The sequence below is a fragment of the Puma concolor genome, chromosome D3 (genome assembly GCF_028749965.1).
Source record: "Puma concolor isolate L17-30 chromosome D3, mPumCon1.1.hap2, whole genome shotgun sequence".
Taxonomy (NCBI): Eukaryota; Metazoa; Chordata; class Mammalia; order Carnivora; family Felidae; genus Puma; species Puma concolor.
In genome coordinates this window covers 67,061,763-67,080,850 of record NC_141678.1, presented here as the reverse complement: position 1 = coordinate 67,080,850, position 19,088 = coordinate 67,061,763, and the positions used below count along the sequence as shown (strand labels likewise).

The 19,088-nt window shown below is 51.8% G+C and overlaps 1 protein-coding gene across 1 annotated transcript in view; it reads left to right on the top strand.

Annotated features, from left to right (window-relative positions):
* Positions 1–19,088, top strand: part of LOXHD1 (lipoxygenase homology PLAT domains 1) — a 166,239-nt gene that overhangs the window by 122,449 nt on the left and 24,702 nt on the right. Inside the window, exons 28-34 of the mRNA XM_086682857.1 lie at positions 900–1,062; positions 4,750–4,904; positions 8,783–8,992; positions 9,099–9,234; positions 11,140–11,348; positions 12,206–12,391; positions 15,193–15,320. Coding sequence (XP_086538983.1) covers positions 900–1,062; positions 4,750–4,904; positions 8,783–8,992; positions 9,099–9,234; positions 11,140–11,348; positions 12,206–12,391; positions 15,193–15,320 — 1,187 coding nt within the window. The remainder of the gene's footprint in view (positions 1–899; positions 1,063–4,749; positions 4,905–8,782; positions 8,993–9,098; positions 9,235–11,139; positions 11,349–12,205; positions 12,392–15,192; positions 15,321–19,088) is intronic.

Genomic DNA, 19,088 nt, shown 5'->3' with positions numbered 1-19,088 from the left:
GGAGATTCAAGGCGGATTCCTGATAAGAATCTGCAGCCTTATTAAGTTGAGGTAAAATCTGAGGACAGTTCACCCAGTTCACTCAGAGTACAGGAACCAGCTCAGGTCCAGGACAGAACCTTTTAGAACCTGGTTTAAGGGTCAAGGAGGAGCGTCTGGGCAGCCCCGTCTCTGTGCCCCACCCCCAGGGCCACATTACTGAGTGACCCTCAGTATGTGAGTGACCGAGTATGCCCTTCCCACTGCTCAAAGTCAACTCACAGAAAAAAACTCACCAGAATAACTTGGCAAACATCCTGAAGCCACACAGTTCTAAACGTGGAAGGCAGGTTTCAATTGTGGCTGTGGTTGAGTGACCTGAGAGCAATTTAAAAATACAGAGCCCCTCCCTTTACCCACTGAATCTGAGTCTGTGGGATGAGGTTCTGATGCCTTTTTTTTTTTTTAATTTTTTTTAATGTTTTTTATTTATTTTTGAGACAGGGAGAGACAGAGCATGAACAGGGGAGGGTCAGAGAGAGGGAGACACAGAATCCAAAACAGGCTTCAGGCTCTGAGCCGTCAGCACAGAGCCTGACGCGGGGCTCAAACTCACGGACTGCGAGATCGTGACCTGAGCCGAAGTCGGCCGCTTAACCAACTGAGCCACCCAGGCGCCCCACTGGTGCCTATTTTTAAGTTACCCTGGGAACCCCACCGTCAAGAGCCAACCCCCGATGTGGTTGTTGAAGTCTTTGAATATGACTGGATATACTGGCCTCCCTTGGTGGCTTTTGCATTATCTGTGGGGCTCAATGACCCTTGTCATTGGTCCCCATGAGTGTTGACATGCTGATGAATCACTGAAGTCAGAAGGTTCCACACAAAGGGCTAATTTTCCTCTTGCCTCCTCACCCCAGGGCACAGAGACCTTGACTTTCCCTTGTGACCGATGGCTTGCCACGTCAGAAGATGACAAGAAGACCATTCGAGAACTGGTTCCTTATGATATCTTCACTGAGAAATACATGAGAGATGGGTCCTTGAGGCAAGTCTACAAGGAAGTGGAGGAACCTCTAGACAGTAAGTGTGATGCCCTCCTCACGGTCAGCAGCAGCCCTTCCTTGTAGGGCACCTGCCCCGTGCCAGGCTGAGTCTTTGCACCCCAGAAGGCAGGGTCTGTTATTATCCCCACTCCGTAGAGAGGGCACCTGGGGCCCACAGAGGTTGCCTAACCTGCCCAGGTTCACACAGCTGATAAATGGCAGGCTCTTCTTCAGGGTCCCGGCTGTGTCACTGCATGTCTTTCCGTGGCCTGATGGTGACACTGCATCCCATGTGTGCTCTGTGCCTGGATTCTCCTGATCCTTGTGGCCTCCCTCCTCTTCGTTTACTCACTACTCCTCTGCAAGGCTTGGTCCTCTCTGCCCTCACAGGATGCGTATGATTCAAGAAGCATCCTGGACTGCTTTGTGTGTGCACGCGAGTGTGTGGGCACGCCCTTACACAGGCACGCATTCCTCCTGGACGACAGGGATAGTCACACCTCTTTTTTGAGCAGCAATGCCACTGTCCTGTCAATCCCCAGGTTATTCAGTCAGCCCTAAATAAGCTTTAGCTGTATCAAAAATCAAGTTTCCTTGCCAAAAACAAGCTTTCTACCACTGGAGAGGTACAAAATACCACAGGCTCCCCATGGGGGCGGTCTGCATGGATCAGAGATGCCCCGAAGGCTTGGAGACTCGGCTCATATATGTTGCCTTGCATTCCTTCTGGAAAAAACTGGACTAAAATCCAAGATTCCCGGCCCCAGATGGAACCAGGGGGATGTAAACCAGCTATAGCTCTAACATTTCCTTTGATCTCAGTCGCCACTCGGTTGGAGATAAAAACAAGCGTTGCCTCCGCAATGTGCCTTTCCCTACCCAAATCCCTTTGCTGTTAAATCTGGAGGAAAATTCCCTCTTCGACTTGGGTCCCAGAGGATGCCCTGGAAAGCTGTCCCAGCGGCACACTCGGGCTGTTCTGTATTAATAACATGCCACAAACCCACTCGGTGCCTGGCGATGTTTCTAGGGAAACATCTTTCCACCAAGAGCCGTGTGGCTTGGGTGGGACAAGGGAGGGAGGAGGATCCAGAAATAGCCGGGTTTGACTGCACAACTGCATTGCTCAGCGCCCAGAAGCGGAGTCAGCGTTCCATTCCCCAAGGACTGGAAAGAGCAGTGGGGGTGCAGGAGGGGGAGAAGGAGGGCCATCCATCCACAGCCCCTGGTGACACAGCACCCCACTCTGGGATGAGGGCTCCTAGCAAAGGTCCTACCTCAGTGTGGAGCAGGGCTGAATGCACGGCTGGGAAGTGGAGGCGGAGAAAACATGAAGGGGAGGACAGTCGATTGTGTCTAAACTGTGACAGGATTCCTAATGTCACCTCATGTCAGTGTCAGCCAGACAGACTTGGGTAATGTTGACGCTCAAACACCAAAGAGAAGGTTTTATTTATTAATGCAGCACATGAAATGCTTGACAGATGCCGTGCTGAGCTGAGCGAGGTAGGGCCCGAGGGCAGTGGGCCTGGTTCTGGTTCCCGCCCTGGCTGAGGGGGCAGGCTCTGGGGAGCTGTGCTCACGGGGCACCTCGGAGGTCAGAGGTCGGCAGAGCAGAGCACTGGGCAGGGAGGGTGGCTGGGGAAAAGGTTTGGAGAAGGGGCTTGCGGGAGGGGGCTGAGCTCAGGTTTGCATGTGAGTTTGTGACATCTAGTCAAGGCGGACGTGTCCCCCAGGTGACAAGGCTGTGGATCCAGGGCATAGGAGGGAACTGGGTTGGAGACACAGGCTCGGGGAACTCAGAGAGGTCAATACCCAAAGCATGCAGGAAGGGAGCTGAGGGAAGCGGACAGAACCAGGCATCTGGGGGGCGGGAAGAAGATTAGGAACCCGGAAAGCCGCTCCAGAAGGAGCGATCAGAGAGGCAGATGGAGAGCAGGAGAGAATGATGCTGTGGAGTCCAAGGGAAAAAGAGGAAAATAATAGGAACCACTCTGTGGGCGTGAACGTGTTCCATAACCATGGGTATGAGTAACTCACATCATCTTCCTTTTTTTGATTTAATTAAATGTGGTCTGAGCCCACTTTGCAGGGGTTGGTGAGAAAGTCCATCTCCGTCACTGCAGGGAGCGGGGGATCCCTCTTTTTCGGCTTCATAAGAATCCTGAGCCTCACAGGAGGGGCCTGGCCCTTAGTCCAGGGCGGGTACCACCGACACCTATGTCCTCCCAACACATGGTGACGGTTGGTTGCTGCTGGTTCTCCGCAGACACGCGGGTCGGCATTTCTCTGTGTGGCCAGAAACACTTCAGCTTCATCATGAGACCCTCTCTCTGGCCATGAGGCCTCCTTGCTTCAATTTCCCAGATAACCACCTCAGCCTTCTCCCTGCGGGGACTCTGTGTGCAGATGAGGGGTTCCCGCCACCCAAGCAGACTCCCGAACCCTCACCCCCACGCAGGCTAGGGAAACCAACCTTCCTCCAGGCTGGCCACTCCTGCCCTTCACCTCAAAGCCACAATCTCCATCCCTCCCCTTGGGGATAATCTGGCTAAGTCCCCTCTTCCTTGGCCTGAAACTCCAAAGCTTTTAGGACAGAGGAATATGGAGAGGGGACAGAGAATTCTTAGCCACATAAAAATGCACTTCTTGCCTTTCCCCTAGGGGTGGAAGTTGGAAAAAGAGATACTTTATTCTTCCTGGATGAGCCCGCAGCAGCAAAACAAAGACAAGACAGCATTTGTTTTTATTTTCATGAATAACTTTTAATAACTATGGCACCAGTATTTATCCAGCCCTTCCCATGGGCCATGGGAGCTGAAGAAGAGGGTGTCAGTCACTGGGGCAGGTGCTGGATGGCAGGGAGTTGGAGAATAAAGGAAAATAAAGAAATGGGGCAGCTGGGTGGCTCAGTTGGTTAAGTGTCTGACTCTTGATTTCAGCTCAAGTAAATAAATATTTTTTAAAAATCAGGAAATGGACACTATGGGGAAGCTATACTTTCAAAAACATTTGATTTTTTTCTAAAAACCACTTAGAAGGAACTGGCATGGATACTAGTCACCCTCAAGTAGGAAGGCATATTATTTTTTTAATTTATATTTATTTTGAGAGAGAAAGAACAAGAGCAGGGGAGGGGCAGAGAGAGAGAGAGAGAGAGAGAGAGAGAGAGAATCCCAAGCAGACTCTGTGCTGTCAGCACAGAACCCAACTCAGGGCTTGAACTCATCAACCGTGAGATCATGACCTGATCTGAGATCAAGAGTAGGATGCTCAACCGACTGAGCCACCCAGGGGCCCCGGGCAGGCATATTGTTGTCCGTGTGTCAGGGAAGGTAGATTTAGTGACCACAGCGTGCACACACGTCAGGCAGTCTCTGGCATCTTCCCCCGCTGGAAGCACAGACAGCTGGATGGGTGGATGGCTTGAGGGCTACGGGGAGGAACCTCCATCCTCTGGGTCTTAGGGGCCACCTGTGTCCAGATCAGATGGGCAAACTTCCCACTGGTGAATCTGCAGATTTGTAGCAGAAGGTCCATAATTGACCAAATAAAAGGAAGACACTAACGCCTCCTCGAGATGTGGGCCAGGAGCTAAAGGAGCTCGAGATGTGGGCCAGGAGCTCCTGTGGGCCAGGAGCTAAAGGATTCCTTTAATCCTAAAGCCAATGCCACTCTTTTCTTCCCTTTGTCTGTCTGTCTGTCTGTCTGACTGCATGCCCAGTTGTGCTGTACTCGGTGCAGATCTTTACAGGAAATGTTCCTGGGGCAGGGACGGACGCTAAGGTCTACATCACCATCTATGGAGATCTGGGGGACACTGGGGAGCGGTACCTTGGCAAGTCAGAGAACCGCACCAACAAGTTCGAGAAAGGAACGGTATGCGGGGCACACAGAGTTTTTACCCCCTTCCCTTCCCCTCCGGGGTCCAGGTGTCTGGGGGCCAGCTCTTGGTCCCTGAAGCTGTCTGTGAACCTTGTGGGGTGTCAAGCTCCCTCATGTGGGCGGTTGGCCTTGCACTTCTCCCTGCAGAGCAGCTGGTCCCCTCTCTGAGCCTGTGCATGGGCCCTGGGCCCTGCATCTGGGGTGGAGGTAGACCAGAGGGTAGGGTTTGGGCAATGAGAAGCCTGTTTGAGTTGGCTGTACTGGGGCGGGGCGGGGGGGGGGGATGCTGGTCGTCATCAGAAAATCCAGCCCACTATGGGCGGATCATGAGCATGGGGGTGAACATCAGAGTGGCAGGGGCTGGAGGCCTGCCTCTCCTGTCAGCTCCTCATCTGGTTGAACCTGTGTGGACTTGGTTTCTCCATCTGTAAAATGAGGAGCCCGGTGTGAATCAGCTGAGGGGTGTTGTGCAGAGCTCTGGGCAGAACTGAGGCCCATGGGAGCCACGGAGGGATTAGAGGAGCAGACAAGTACCCCGCTCTCCCAGCTAAGGTCCGCTTTGACCTGAACTATCTATGGAAGTGCCAAGAAAGTGCTCTATTAGGCAGAGGGCTCTGACCTGCTGGGGTTTTAGGAAAAGGAAGACCTCTGTCCCAGTTTCTCTTCTCAGCCCCTCGACTTCCCTCCTCTCCCCACGGTAGCTCTGCTCTCTCCCAGGCCCTTTCTGCCTTACCCCCTTCACACAGCCTCAGCCTCTTTGCCTTCACTCCATTCACCTAAATCTGCCAGAACTCCCCACAGACCAGGCTGTAGCTGCAAGGTGATCAGAGCAAGGTAACCCGATCTGTGGTCTTGCCTTTGGCTATGCACATGCAGGGGTTTCCTGTACTGAGCAGTGGGTGTTTAGTAGGGGTCTGTTTAAGCCTGACTCTCAGCCAGGCATGATCCTTGGCACTGAAACATTTCCTACTTGTGAGGAGGAAATGAGCTCTGGAGCAAGGATAGCAGGTGTCGTCTAAGCGGGTCTGCGGCCATCTGGTGACCTCATGGGCCCCGCCATCTGGAAGGAGTCCAGCCTTGGCCTCAAGGTCCCGGGGAAGTCAGGCCCTGGTGCTCCCATCCATTTGTTCCATCATCCAGATAGGAACCATTGACTTTTAGCTTTGGTTTACTGCTTTGGAAGTGGGAGTAGCAGTATGATAGCTACTTAGACCCCTGGGCTGAAAAACAGGACAAGAGATGTAAGAACACTTTGTATCAGGGAGAAATAATTTCACACACACACACACACACACACACACACACACACGCGAGATATAATGGTTTGCTGCACCAGTAAGGTAGCTACTAGGAGGCCTATCCATTTTGGGGAAAAACGGAATACAGAGAGGTACACTTAAGTGGCTCACGCGATGTCCCGGACTCTATACTGGGGACAAGTTCTGTCACCTATGCTGTTGTGGGATGTGGCAGTGCCATTCAGCAGTCAGCCCTGTAGCTGGGGCCAGATCACCCATGTTCACATCCTGGCTCTGACACTGACTAGCCCTGTGGTCTTTGGCAAGTTTCTTCGCATCTCTGTGCCTCAGTTTCTTCCACCGTAAAGTAGGTTCACTGAGTTAGAAACTCTGAGGTGCCTAACTCTTCATCAGTGCTGAGGATTGGGGAGCTCACCTTCGGCTGCCTTCGCTGATGCCCGGAGCCAGCATCTGGTGATTGCACTGTAAGACAGCAATGTGCAGAGCTGACAGGTAGATGTTGGTTTGTGGCCACACCCACGGAGCCGGGCACAGAAGAGGCACCATACATACTCATAAATGAATGAACTTATAAATGAAGGTGATGCAGTCCATTCCACCTGGATTCAGAGTCAGATTTTTTTCTCTCTAGGCAATTGTTATGTCACGAGAAAAACCTTTGTCCCGTTCTACACCACTTCTTCCCTTTCCTTCCTGCCAGTTATGATGTCCTATCAAGGGAACTGGAGCTACTTCTGGCTTAGTCACGGATGATTTACATGACTTTAAGTTCACTGCTGAGCATCTAGCAGCTTCCATTTCTCTAATTATCTCCTCCAGAATATAGAAGTCCCCCTTGACACCCTCCCCCACTCAGCATCCCCCCACCCACATCTAGTCCAAAGCCAGGTCTTGGAGAGTCTCCCTTCCACACGGCTCCCAGACCAGCCCTGTCAGCTCCTTAGCCCTTTCTCAGCTTACCTGGCTTCCTGAACCACCCTGGCTGCCTGCCGCACCTCCTCATGTCACCTAGCCAAAGGTGACAGTCACTCAGCTGGCCAAGGGCTCTCCGCTGATCCCCAGATCTGGCCTGGGCCCTTTGTAGGATTCACAACCTTTCATGGCCCACCAGCCAGCCTGTATGGAGTGTCCACAGCAGAATACCCCCATGCTCTCTCCTGTTTCCAGACCTTTCTGGGCATCTTCTCTGCATCCATGTACGTGTGCCCATAGAAAATCCATATATATATATATATATATATATATATATATATATATATATGACATCATTCCTATACGAATGCTTCTCCAGCCTGCCTTTGGCGTGCAATCTCCCTATGTCAGGATATTCGAGTGTAGATGAAGCTGGCTCATTCTTTGGAACCACCACACATGTGACATTCTGCACACAATATCACCATGGTTATTTAGCCGTTCCCCAAACACTGGACACCAGATGGCTCCCAGTTTTCCACTGTAAAAATTACCCTGCAATAAGCATCCTTGTGCACACATAAAGTTGTCCCCTCCTGAGGACAGAAGGAAAGAGGTGGAATCGCTGTGTCATAGGCTGTGCCTGTTTTTGCTCCGGTGATCTCAGCCAGGTAGTAGGGCCCTGCAGCCTGCAGGGTCAGCCGCGCACTGCCCACCTGCAGTTTCCTCTGCCTGCAGTCACCTGCTGTGGTGCCAGAAAGGCCCGGCCCCCACCCTTAGCTTAATGCCACCTCCTGGAGAGTCTTCCCAGCTCCGCCTCTAGTCCCCAGGCAGGTGGCTGCTCCTCACCCATGGGCTGTGATTATCCACCTGGCCCTCTCCCTCTCTGGGCCGTGAGGTCCCAAGGAGGGGCAGACGCTGCCTATCGGATTTATCTCTGGGTTCCCAGCACTCAGCAGTGACTCAGCACATCTTCCACCTTCTGGAAGAAAAACACTGTAGCTCAGGGTCACCGGCCTCTCCTGCCCTGCTTCACGGTTCTGCCAGCCACATTCAGCCTGTGTTTTTGACCATACCTCACTCAGGGCCTGGATCTCCACATCTCACTGAGCAACCCCCAAAGTGTCCAAGTGCCCAGGAGTGTAAGGACACTTTATGGAAGGGGTAATCGGACCCAGAGGACCTTACGTCACACCCCACATAAAACCACCTGCACCACAGCTGCTGTCCCTGAGCCCTCAGCTTGACCTCCCCCAGCTCTGTCTCTCTTCTGGGCCTGGTCCAGCAGCAACTCTGACTGCCTCCCAGCTTCCCCCTGGGCGTTTTGAGCCCCTCCCCGTTACTCCCTCCTGCCTCCCACCTGAACTGGTGCTGATACTCAACATAAGCAAGGAACATCCAGGTACCAGGGCCAGGCTGAGCGCCCTCGTCTAGCCCACTCCTGCCTGCGTTCCATCCTCCAAGCATCCACAAGGCTTATCCCAGGAGGAACAGGACTGCAAAACAGGGCCGCTGTGGAAGTGAGGGAGGCCTCAGAATACCAAACGCTCAATGGTAGGGACTTGGGCCTGGAGGGTTTCCATCTAGGAAGGTCTGTTCAGCCCCACAACAGCGGGGTATGGAAGGTACTGGATGGTCGGGGTTGGAGTGGGTGCAGGTGGGGCACACCCCCACCCGAGTCCCCACACCTGGACTCCGCAGGCCGACACCTTCATCATCGAGGCCGCTGACCTGGGTGTCATCTACAAGATCAAGCTCCGCCACGACAACACCAAGTGGTGTGCAGACTGGTATGTGGAGAAGGTGGAGATCTGGAATGACACCAATGAGGATGAGTTCCTGTTCCTGTGCGGGCGCTGGCTGTCCCTGAAGAAGGAAGACGGGAGGCTCGAGAGGCTCTTTTATGAGAAGGTGTGGGAAAGGCGGTGTGGGGTGGGGGGACTTGGCTCAGCCGTACCTCGTACTGTGGCAGAAGGGGCCAGAGCCGTAATGGGGACTGGGTCACGCTCCTGGGCAGGAGTACACTGGGGACCGAAGCAGCAACTGTAGCAGCCCGGCTGACTTCTGGGAGATCGCCCTGAGCTCCAAGATGGCCGACATCGACATTGCCACAGTGACGGGGCCCATGGCTGACTACGTGCAGGAGGGCCCAGGTAGGCCAAGCTGGGGGCTCAGCAGAGGGGAAGCAGGCACCGGGACGTGTGTTCAAGCTGTTCTTGGACAGGCCATGCATTAGCCCCGCCGTCATGTGACTTCTACCTAGCGCTTTGTAATTCACACCGAGTTTTCCATCCCCACAACAGCCCTACAGGGGCAGCCATCAGCCCTGTTGCCGATGGAGAAACGAAGGCTAAGAGCAGTCAGGGTGATGGTACCCTTAATCCACTGACCCACTACCAGGAGGCTGTCACCATGAACTCTGCCCTCACCCAGACTCTCAGGATGTAGATTCAGCCCCGTGGGCCTGGGACAGTTCTCTCCAGACCCACACAGCAGCAGTCAGAACACTTTGCATGTCAGGAGAATATCACACAGAGGACTTCAGCCGTGTAGACTTAAGGCACAGTGTGATGTGGTCAGACAGAGGAAGAATTTCTAAGATGGCTTTAGGGGGATTTAAGTTCCATTTCTGGTTTAGACAATAATATATGTGACCTTGGACAGTCACTCTTTTGGCCTCAGTTTTCCCCTCCTCCATAAAGTGATGGTGTAATGCCCTGACAAGCTCATTGTTCCAACCAGAGGTTTGAGAAAAAGTAGTTCTGTGTTTGTCTATTGGACATTTAAAGGCACTGCCTATCTGTTCAGCTCTCTTAAGCATAGAGCATGACAATCACTGTATTCCTCCCCAGGAGACAATGTGTGTGTGTATGGGGGGGGGGAGGGGGTGTCTCTGGGGCTGGCCAGAGTGCGTCAATCATTTTCTATTCTACCTTCTCATTATGTGAATAAATGACAGGACCCACAAGAAGTATTTCTCCTGAATTAAGCACTATGATAAACTGTGAAAGGCCAAGGGGATCCTCCTATAAAGGTGAAATAAGGCCACTGGCAGGTGCACAAAACAGTACTGGTAATTCCAGCCAAGAAGGTCTAGTTTGGAAACTTTCAAAGAGATACAAATTACATAACCTGTAACCATATAACCTCTAACCTATACCAGAGCATTGTCTCTCAAGATATTCCCAGAGAAGGGTTTCCAACTTGTATCAGTTAGTAACTGCAAGTGACATAGACAAGATAGTAGCTTAAACAAATGAGGTATTTTCCTTTTTTCACACATAAAAGTTCACATATAGGCAACGAGACAGGCACAGCAGTTCCAATAAAGTCAGTGACTTCCTTCCTAAAGACTGCCCATGGTTCCAAGATGACTGCTGGAGTTCCAGCCATCACACCCACATTCCAAGCAGAATGAATGCAAGGATAAGGGGTAAAAGGGTGCTCCTCCCAGCTGAGTCAGAAAGTTCCCCCAGAAACCCGCCCAACAATATATCTGGTTGCATTTTATGACCACCCCTAGCTGCAAGGAGAATGGGTACTCATTGGGCAACTAGAACTCTATGCTGCACTACCTGAGCAAGGTTTCCTGCGGGTTAATCTAGTCTGTTTTGGAACTGGGGATGCCTTCTAGAACTTTCATTCACCATGCTACACATATAATGCTATTTTATTTTTCTTCCCCAAATTCCTACTTTCTGTGAGGCCTTGTTTTTAACAACCTTATTTTCGCTGACTGCAGTAAGCTTTTCAGGCATCTAACCCCTGTACCTGGTGAAAGGTTATTTTCTTACCCTACTTCACAAGGGAGTGCTGGGCACAACTGAAATAATTGGTCAATGGGGCTTTCCAGAAGTGTCAAGGATGCTCTTTTAGGATGATCTTCGCTTGGGAGATACCGATCTCTCATCCCCCGGAGAGTAGACGCTCATCATAGATAATTCACCAGTCTAGAAAGCTCTGGTGCACTTTGCTCTCCAAAAGTCATTTCCAAATCTGTGAGCCCACCCCGAGCCCACCTGGCCCATTTTGAGGCTGGGCCCCCTGATCTCTTGCAGTGATTCCATACTACGTGTCAGTCACCACCGGGAAACACAAGGACGCAGCCACTGACAGCCGGGCCTTTGTCCTCCTCATCGGGGAGGATGATGAACGCAGTAACCGCATCTGGCTGGACTTCCCCCGGGGGAAGAAGGGCTTCAGCTGTGGCTCCGTGGAGGAGTTCTATGTTGCTGGCTTGGATGTGGGCATCATCAAGAAAATAGAGGTGCTGGTCCCGGGGTCCTGGGATGGTGCCCACCCCGAGGGAAGGAAGGAGCCAACCAGTACATAGTGGGAGGGAGTGTGGAGGGCAGGCCGAGCAACCAACCTGGAGCTCCACCTCAGAGCAGGTAGTCGGGGAAGGTCCCTGGCCTCTGTCATCAGCTGGCTTGGTAACCTGGAATGAGTCACCACCCAGCCAGGTCTTTTTCCACCCACCCAGTGAGGAAGCCTGATGTATTAGTTTTCTATTGCCGGGTAACAAATTCCCGTGACCTTAGCAAAAGAACACGCAGATGTATTATTTCCCCGTTTCCCAGGCCAGGAGTCCACATGCGAGTTAGCTGGGCCTCTTTCCAACATCTCATTGGGCTTGAATCAAGTTGCTGCTGGGGCCGTGGTCTCGTCTGAGGCTCGGGGTCCTCTTCCAAGGTCACTGGCGGAATCCACTTCCTGGCAGCTGTAGGACCGAGGCCGCCAGTTCCCAGAGGCCATGTGTGTCCCTGCCACGTGACCTTCTCCAAAACATGGCAGTTTATTTTTTCAAGGCCAATAAGACACAATCTCTTCTGCTTCAGATCTCTCTAACTTCTCCCATCTCTGACATCGGGACCCTTTTCTAAAAGGCTTGCCTGACTAGATCAGGCTCACCCAGAATAATCTTGGATTAACTCAAAATCATCTGATGAGGGGCCTTTATTTTATCTGCAAATTCTTCACCTTCGTGGGAAAGACCTGGGTCAGTGCGTGCAGAGCACATTGGGAGGAAGCACCGAGGAAGGAGGGTGCAGAATGGGGAAGGGGATGCTGAGTGGCGAGGGCTTCCTTCCCAGACCCTCATGGCCCTGGCCTGTCCCCTCCCAGCTGGGCCATGACGGGGCCTCCCCGGAGAGCTGCTGGCTGGTGGAGGAGCTGTGTTTGGCCGTGCCCACCCAGGGCACCAAGTACACATTGCGGTGCAACTGCTGGCTTGCCAAGGACCGAGGCGACGGTGTCACCTCCCGTGTCTTCGACCTCCTGGATGCCATGGTGGTGAACATTGGGGTGAAGGTATAGGGGGGACCTGCGTGTACATATTGCGTGGCAAGGGCAGTGCATGTTGGGGTCGGAGAGCAGAAGGGGAGACAGAAGTGAAGGAAGAAGGAGACTCGTGCTGGGGCACCGGCAGGGGCTGCAGCCTGGTATACTAGCCACATTCACTTTGCTCAGGCCTCTTTGGGTCTGCTGCTGGGTTACCTTGGGCAAGACGTCTGGCCTCTCTGGGCCTTGGTCTTCTCATACAGTACATGGAAGTAACACTTCCCATCTTGTTCCACGTGAGACCTCGATGAGCATGAATGAGATCATGAATAGTCCACGAAGAACTTCGCAAGCTCTGCGTAGATGTGCGGAGTCATTTTTTTCTGAAGGCTCCCTCAACACCCAAAGGCAGGGGTGGGAAATGATAGCATTTGGGATGCTGTGCACTTCGGGATCTTGCAGTGCAGTTAGAGCTGCTTGCACGGGACCCTCTTTAAGTGGAAAAGGCTGGAAGGCAGGAGCTCTGAGCTCCTGTCCAGGCCCCACCTCTAAGTGGCCAAATGACCGGAACAAGTTGTTGTGTAAACTCACAAGTCGGTGCTAGGCAAGAGTCGGGGTGCCTGAGTGCTGGTGCCCAAGGATACGTGGCCCGTTGGTGGCTCAGAGGCCTCGGTTCACGTGCCCGTACAGGCTTCTCCTTCTCCCCAAAAAGCTGTGGCATCAACAGGAAGCTCCAGCCCTCATCTCTGTTCCCAAATCCAAACCAACGAGCTACTAGATTTAGGTCAGAAGGTGTCCCACAAAGATAAGAAGAAATCACCCTAGACCTGAGGGTGCCCTGCTTATTTCTATATGGAAACAGAAGGAAGGGCTGAGTTTGGGGCTTTGAAAACCTGGACAGGCAGGAGGGTGGATGCCTGCCCCTCGCCTGCTTGAGAGCCAGAAAGCAGAACCTTCTACAGCACAGATATCCTCCCCTCCCTTCCCCAGACATCTCCATCTGTGGCCAGACGGATGGTGTGGGTGAGCACACAGTTCATCCAGGGACCTCCATCCTGACCCAGTTCCCAGCATGCGCGTGGGTGTGAGTGTGTCTGTGTGTGTGTGCTGCCCCCCCCCCCGGCACACACATGCACACCCCACTCAGTGCAGCCGCGTCTCCCCCTGAGCCCTTTAGTCTGTGGAAATGTAGACCCACGCCCCTATTATTCATGTGACAAAAGAACATAGGTTTATCAGTTTGCAAAGCACCACAGGGTTCTTTGGACTGGCCATCTCCCCAGGAGATATCGGACCAGAATTATAAAAGCCCTGTTTCTGTGTCTCTTTCTGGAAACAACCTCTTACCTAAAAAGAGATGTGTCCGTGTAAAGGAGAAAGAAGTGGGCCCAGAGAACACAAGAGTCCAGAGGGACCAGCCTTAAGGGGCCAGTCTCCATACAGTCGCCAAAGCACTCATTTTGATCTATTTTTCATGCCTGTCTGACTAAAAGCAAAAAGTGCCAGGCTCCTGCCTTCATTCCCAATAGCTCCGCCTGCCACCATGATGCCCCTGTTAAGGTCTGAGAGGATTTTCCTGGTAACGCAAGAGGCTCTTCAATCATGTCCTCAGCAAACAAGTGCTAAACTTGTCCTCTGGGCCAGGCCTGCAAATGCCACTTCTGACCTTAGAGCATCATGGTAAAGATTCTAGTTACTGTATGCAAAGCACCCAGCACTCAACAGGCACAATGTCAGGGGCATGATCACTGTGACAAATAACTTGGGCTCTGAGTTGGAGGGCGTCTGGGTAGTGGGGACCAGGCACCTACACAGGTGATATTGCAGTGTGGCGGCCACAAGGGGAAGGGAACGGCCAGACGCGTTCAGAGGAGACGGGTCGGCCCGGCACTTCCCTGGCCATGTGTGCAAACTTCTCCCGAGCTTATGCTGGTCCTTGGGCACCTGGCAAGAAGGAATGGAGTAAGAAGCCAGGACCAGAGGACGCCAGAGAGGCGGTGAAGGTGGCCACCCTTGCCACAAGGCTGCTTCTTGGAGGAAGAGCCCAGCGAGGGCAGCGTCTAGGAAAGAGAAGGCTGCTCCCTCCCCCTCCAGTGAGTACACGCAAAAGGAATACATTCTCTCTGGAGCAAACCTCAGGCAAAAGGGCAAAATCCCAACTTGACTAGCAAATCGTGGAATCGGTGGTTGTCCTACCTCCCAAGTGAATGGAGCCAGAGCTCCTTCAACAGTAACTGCTCATGAAGGCTCAGGATGTGCGCTGGCCACACAGGAAGCAGGGATGGACCCGGAATTGCTGCTTCCGGGCCCATAGCACACGGAAGGCTGGGCATGGGCCCAGGTTTACCTGTCTGCGGCTCTCACAGTTCTGCGAAACGTTTATCCCTTTTTCTCAGTGGAGGAAGCAGAGGCTGGCCAGGCTGGAGTGTCTGCCCAAGTTCAACAGCTGGCAGGTGGCAGACTGGGGATGCAGATGACTGGGTAGCTCCAGAAGCTGCTGTCCCGCCATCACGTGCTGCTCAACTGCATGGGCTTGAGCTGGGATTTGATTGACAAAGAGATCGGTGAATGCTGGGGCTTTCAGTCATGCTTCTGTGCACACACGTCCTCTGCAGAAACTGAACTCCTCTCTAGCACCAAACTGGACACAGCTGAGGACATAGAGTAACAAGGCCTGACTCTTGTTCTCCAGATGATAGCGATTGATCAGGGGCGGGATTCTTTTCAGAGCCATAGAGCTGGCAGCTTGCCCTGCCCTGGAGAGAATGAGGCAAGCCGGTGGGGTTGGTGGGTGAAGCCCAGGGTCAGGATCCGCATCCCTCTCCCTGCAGGTGCTCTATGAGATGACAGTGTGGACGGGTGATGTGGTTGGCGGTGGCACAGACTCCAACATCTTTATGACCCTCTATGGCATCAATGGCAGCACAGAGGAAGTGCAGCTGGACAAAAAGAAGGCCAGGTATCCAGAGGTGGCCTCTGACCCTTGCTGCTGCACGCATCCAATCCCCCAGCCTCCAGTCCTACCCTGCCTCCCTCACTCTCCCCTCATGCCTTAGGGACTTCCAGCCTCCACACCTTTATCCATGTGATTCCTCCCTCCCAGAATGCCCTTCATCCATTCTCTTCTGTCTCAGGACCTTTCTCTTCCAGGGGCCAGCTCAAATCTACCTCCGCCAGGAAGCCTTCTTTGATCACCTTCTTTGATCAGCCCCACAGTCCATCCATTCGTCCCTTCCTGCCTCCCTGCCTTCCTGCCTTCCATTCATCCATCACTTAAAAATGTTTATTGTAAAGCCTATATATTTATTAGTTGATAGCACTGTATCCTGTGAATCTCCTGCTTTCATTCACTGGATGGTGGTGATGTAAGATTTAAGATTAGGGGAAGCTGAGTGAAGAGAACACAGAAACTCAGTTCTATTTTTGCAACCTTCCTACACGTCTAAAATGATTGCAAAATAAAAAGCTAAAAGAATTTTTTAAATAGTAAAAAATGATTGAACCCCTAGTATCCATCAGGCACTGTCTTAGACACTGGAGACGGAGTACAACCAGGAAGAGAAGACCCCCAAGTTCACAAGGCTTAATACCTGAGGGAACCATAGCAAGAGCACGAACACTGTTGTGGCCTTATTGTGTGCCATGAGTTTTTCTAAGCCCTTTGAATGTGTTGGCACACCTTGCCCTCCCTACAATTCTATGAGGACCATTATCATCATCCCCGTTTTATAGGTGAGGACACTGAGGCACAACAAGGTGAAGTCACACTGTCGAAGGCCACATGGCCGGTACACTGTGGCACTGGGAACTGCACCCATCCCTAGTCTTAAGCATTAGGTTCTATTGCCTCTTAAGTGAGTGGTAAGGATGATGATAGTGGACCTCCCATAGCCCTTACTGTCTGCACCTTTCGTCGAATCCCTGACTCAGTCCTGGGTTTGGGATGGTTTTCTGTGTTCAGCTGTTGTCCGCCAAGCCATCCCTGGCCCCTGATGTGTTGAGCAGCAGAGGGGAGAGGGGGGAGACTCAGAGCCCAAGCAGGCAGTCATGGACAAGTCTCGACCACCGTAGGCAGTGGTCTGGCTGCCTGGGATGGTTGCCACAGAGCTGTGGGCCAGAGATCTGCTATCTTGCATGCTGTCTGTTTGGATGTTCATGCTCTTTCAGTCCTCACTTCTATACTCTGACCCTTACTTCCATCCCAACCTCAAAGTCCTATGGTTGCTGTTTTTTTTAATTAATCATCCCATGTCACTGTCCCACCTTATTTTTCAGACAGAGAGATAGACACCTTTCTGGTAGTACTTAAACTCCAAAAGTGTTGCTCAAAAGCCACATTATAAGTATAGCCATATCATAAATGATTTGAGGCACCTTGTTACTTAAAGTATTTTGTTTTTCTGAATAAAGACTTGCTGTTTGTGATGAGAGCCATCACTGGTTTGCAAGCTCAAATTAAACTTTATTTCATTTGCAAGTGGCTCTGTTTGCCCCATGCCTTGTTCTGGGTGTCCACATCTTGACTCAGGGACTTGGATAGTAAGACTCATTTGTGCTTGTGACATGTGCTGCAAGGAGATGCTTCCTCCAAGTAATGGTGTGCGACCAGATAGGAGGGAGAAACATGCACGCATACACAGAGAAGGTCTTATGTGGGTTTGCCTGCTGCAATTGCCCTGTTGTCAAATGCTGTTATACCCAGAGGCCAAAGTTGATAGCCATGCACTCACCCCACTCCCCAGCTGAAGCCCCAACTTCTTATCTTGCCACTTTGGGGGAGGCTGTTGTGGTAAACTAATTCACACTGAGATGCTGGTGAATTAATGTGGCATCCAAAAGAGGGGTCATCCTCAAAAGGTAATGTGAAAACTAAGGAATGAGTCCCTAATGGTGGAATTGGAGTCAATTGATGTCCAGTGGGCATAGGTGCTATTTTTAGACAAAGGTATGTGAGGTTTTTTTTAGGGAAGTAAGTGCCTGTAAGGAATCATTCCTAGGTCTAGTAGAGAACTCATGTCCTGGGAGATTCCTTGGTCTGGAAACAAAAGGAATTCAGAGTTCTGTTGGGTCTGACCAACAGAATGGCCCCATGGCTTTCACTAGCCCTCAGTACAAAGAAGAGGAGGAGCTGAGCTCAAGGGAATGCTAGGGTTCTAGCTGCCACTTCAGGAGGCAGTTTGGAACTATTTGACCAGTGACCATGGCCAGGGTGGTGATAAGCTTGTAAGTTTCGAGTCTTCCTTCCATATCTTTATCATTTGGAACTCATACTGCCTGGTTAGCATTAAAACTCTGAGAATGGAAAGAGCCCATCTTTGGGGACTTCAGGGGCAGAGGAGTCATTGGTGAGGCTGAGTCCTTCTCTCAGTTGGGCTTGGAGACAAGTCTCAGGGGACAGAAGAGGAATGCAGGTTGCCTTCGAGAGCACCCAGGTCAGGCAGTTGGAAAGTCCCAGGCCCGCCGCTGGGTGACCCCTCCAGACACATCACCTTCAGCTTGGAGGTCACAATTTAAGAGGGCATTGGCAGATTTGAACAGGTACTCAGCCTGATTCTGGCATTTGAGAATGATAAATATTTAAAATCTGTTTGAGGTTTCTTTGGCTTTGGTCTGCACTCAAACCTCTGCAAGCATACTCACGCAATATGGATGCAGGCAGGTGGGTGCAGCTCCCTGTTGCCACCTTCTATCTCATGGGGGCATGTGCCATGTTCACTTTTATCTCAGCGGTCCTGAGGAGGGATCTGAGGGGCCAGGGGCTGTTGGCTTTGCCTTTTACCCCCCCAGGCACGTGAGCACCCGTGGACACTGACACCACCACCAAGGCAGTCATCCCGCTCCTTGGAGCTCCCCCTATGCAGATCATCTGCCCCCCTTTAGGCCCCAAAGTGCTCCTTCCATGCCTCTTGGGCTTGTGGCAAAAATTTACTGCAAATCTAGTGGCTTAAAACAACAGGAACATATTCTCTTACGTTTCCTGAGACCAGGAATCTGAAATCAGTGGCATTTGGCAGAAATCAAGCCCAGCCTCACCCCCTTCAAGGCCTCCGGGGGAGAATCCTTTCCTTGCCTCTTTCAGCTTCTGGAAACTGCCAGACTTCTTTGGCTTGTGGCCGCATCTCTTCAGTCTTCAAGGCCAGCATCTGTCCAGTCTCTCCCTCCCCATCTTCACATCATCTCCTCCTCTGCAGATGTGTCAAATCTCTCTTTGCCTCCCTCTTACGAAGACACTCGGGACTGCGTTAAGGGCCGTCCTTGGGTATTTGTCAGCCTACCACAAGGGCCATGACCCACAGAGCATGGATCTGAAAACCCTGTCATGTAAGGAATAGCCAAAAGTTCCAGGGACATTTAATTCCCAAAAGAATTTTATTTTGAAACATATATGGGTGGGGATACATCTCCTTCGATGACCTGTATACTTTAGTGACTTCATGCCTCTTTGGCACAGATTGATCAGAGAATATAGTTGTATTTATTTGTATCCAGTCATCCATTCACATATGCATAACAAATGTGGCATATATAACATACATTTGTACCTAAATCGTAAATACTTATGGAACAACCTATGCAGCCACCCCCTAGGCCAGGAATTGAACACTTCCAGGTCACGCTACCCCCCCCCCCCCCATCCCTAGAGGTAACCGTTATGTTGGTTTTGAAGGTACTTTTTTGCTTTCTTTCAACATTTTCCCCTACCCTGTGCATGCCTCCCTAAACAATC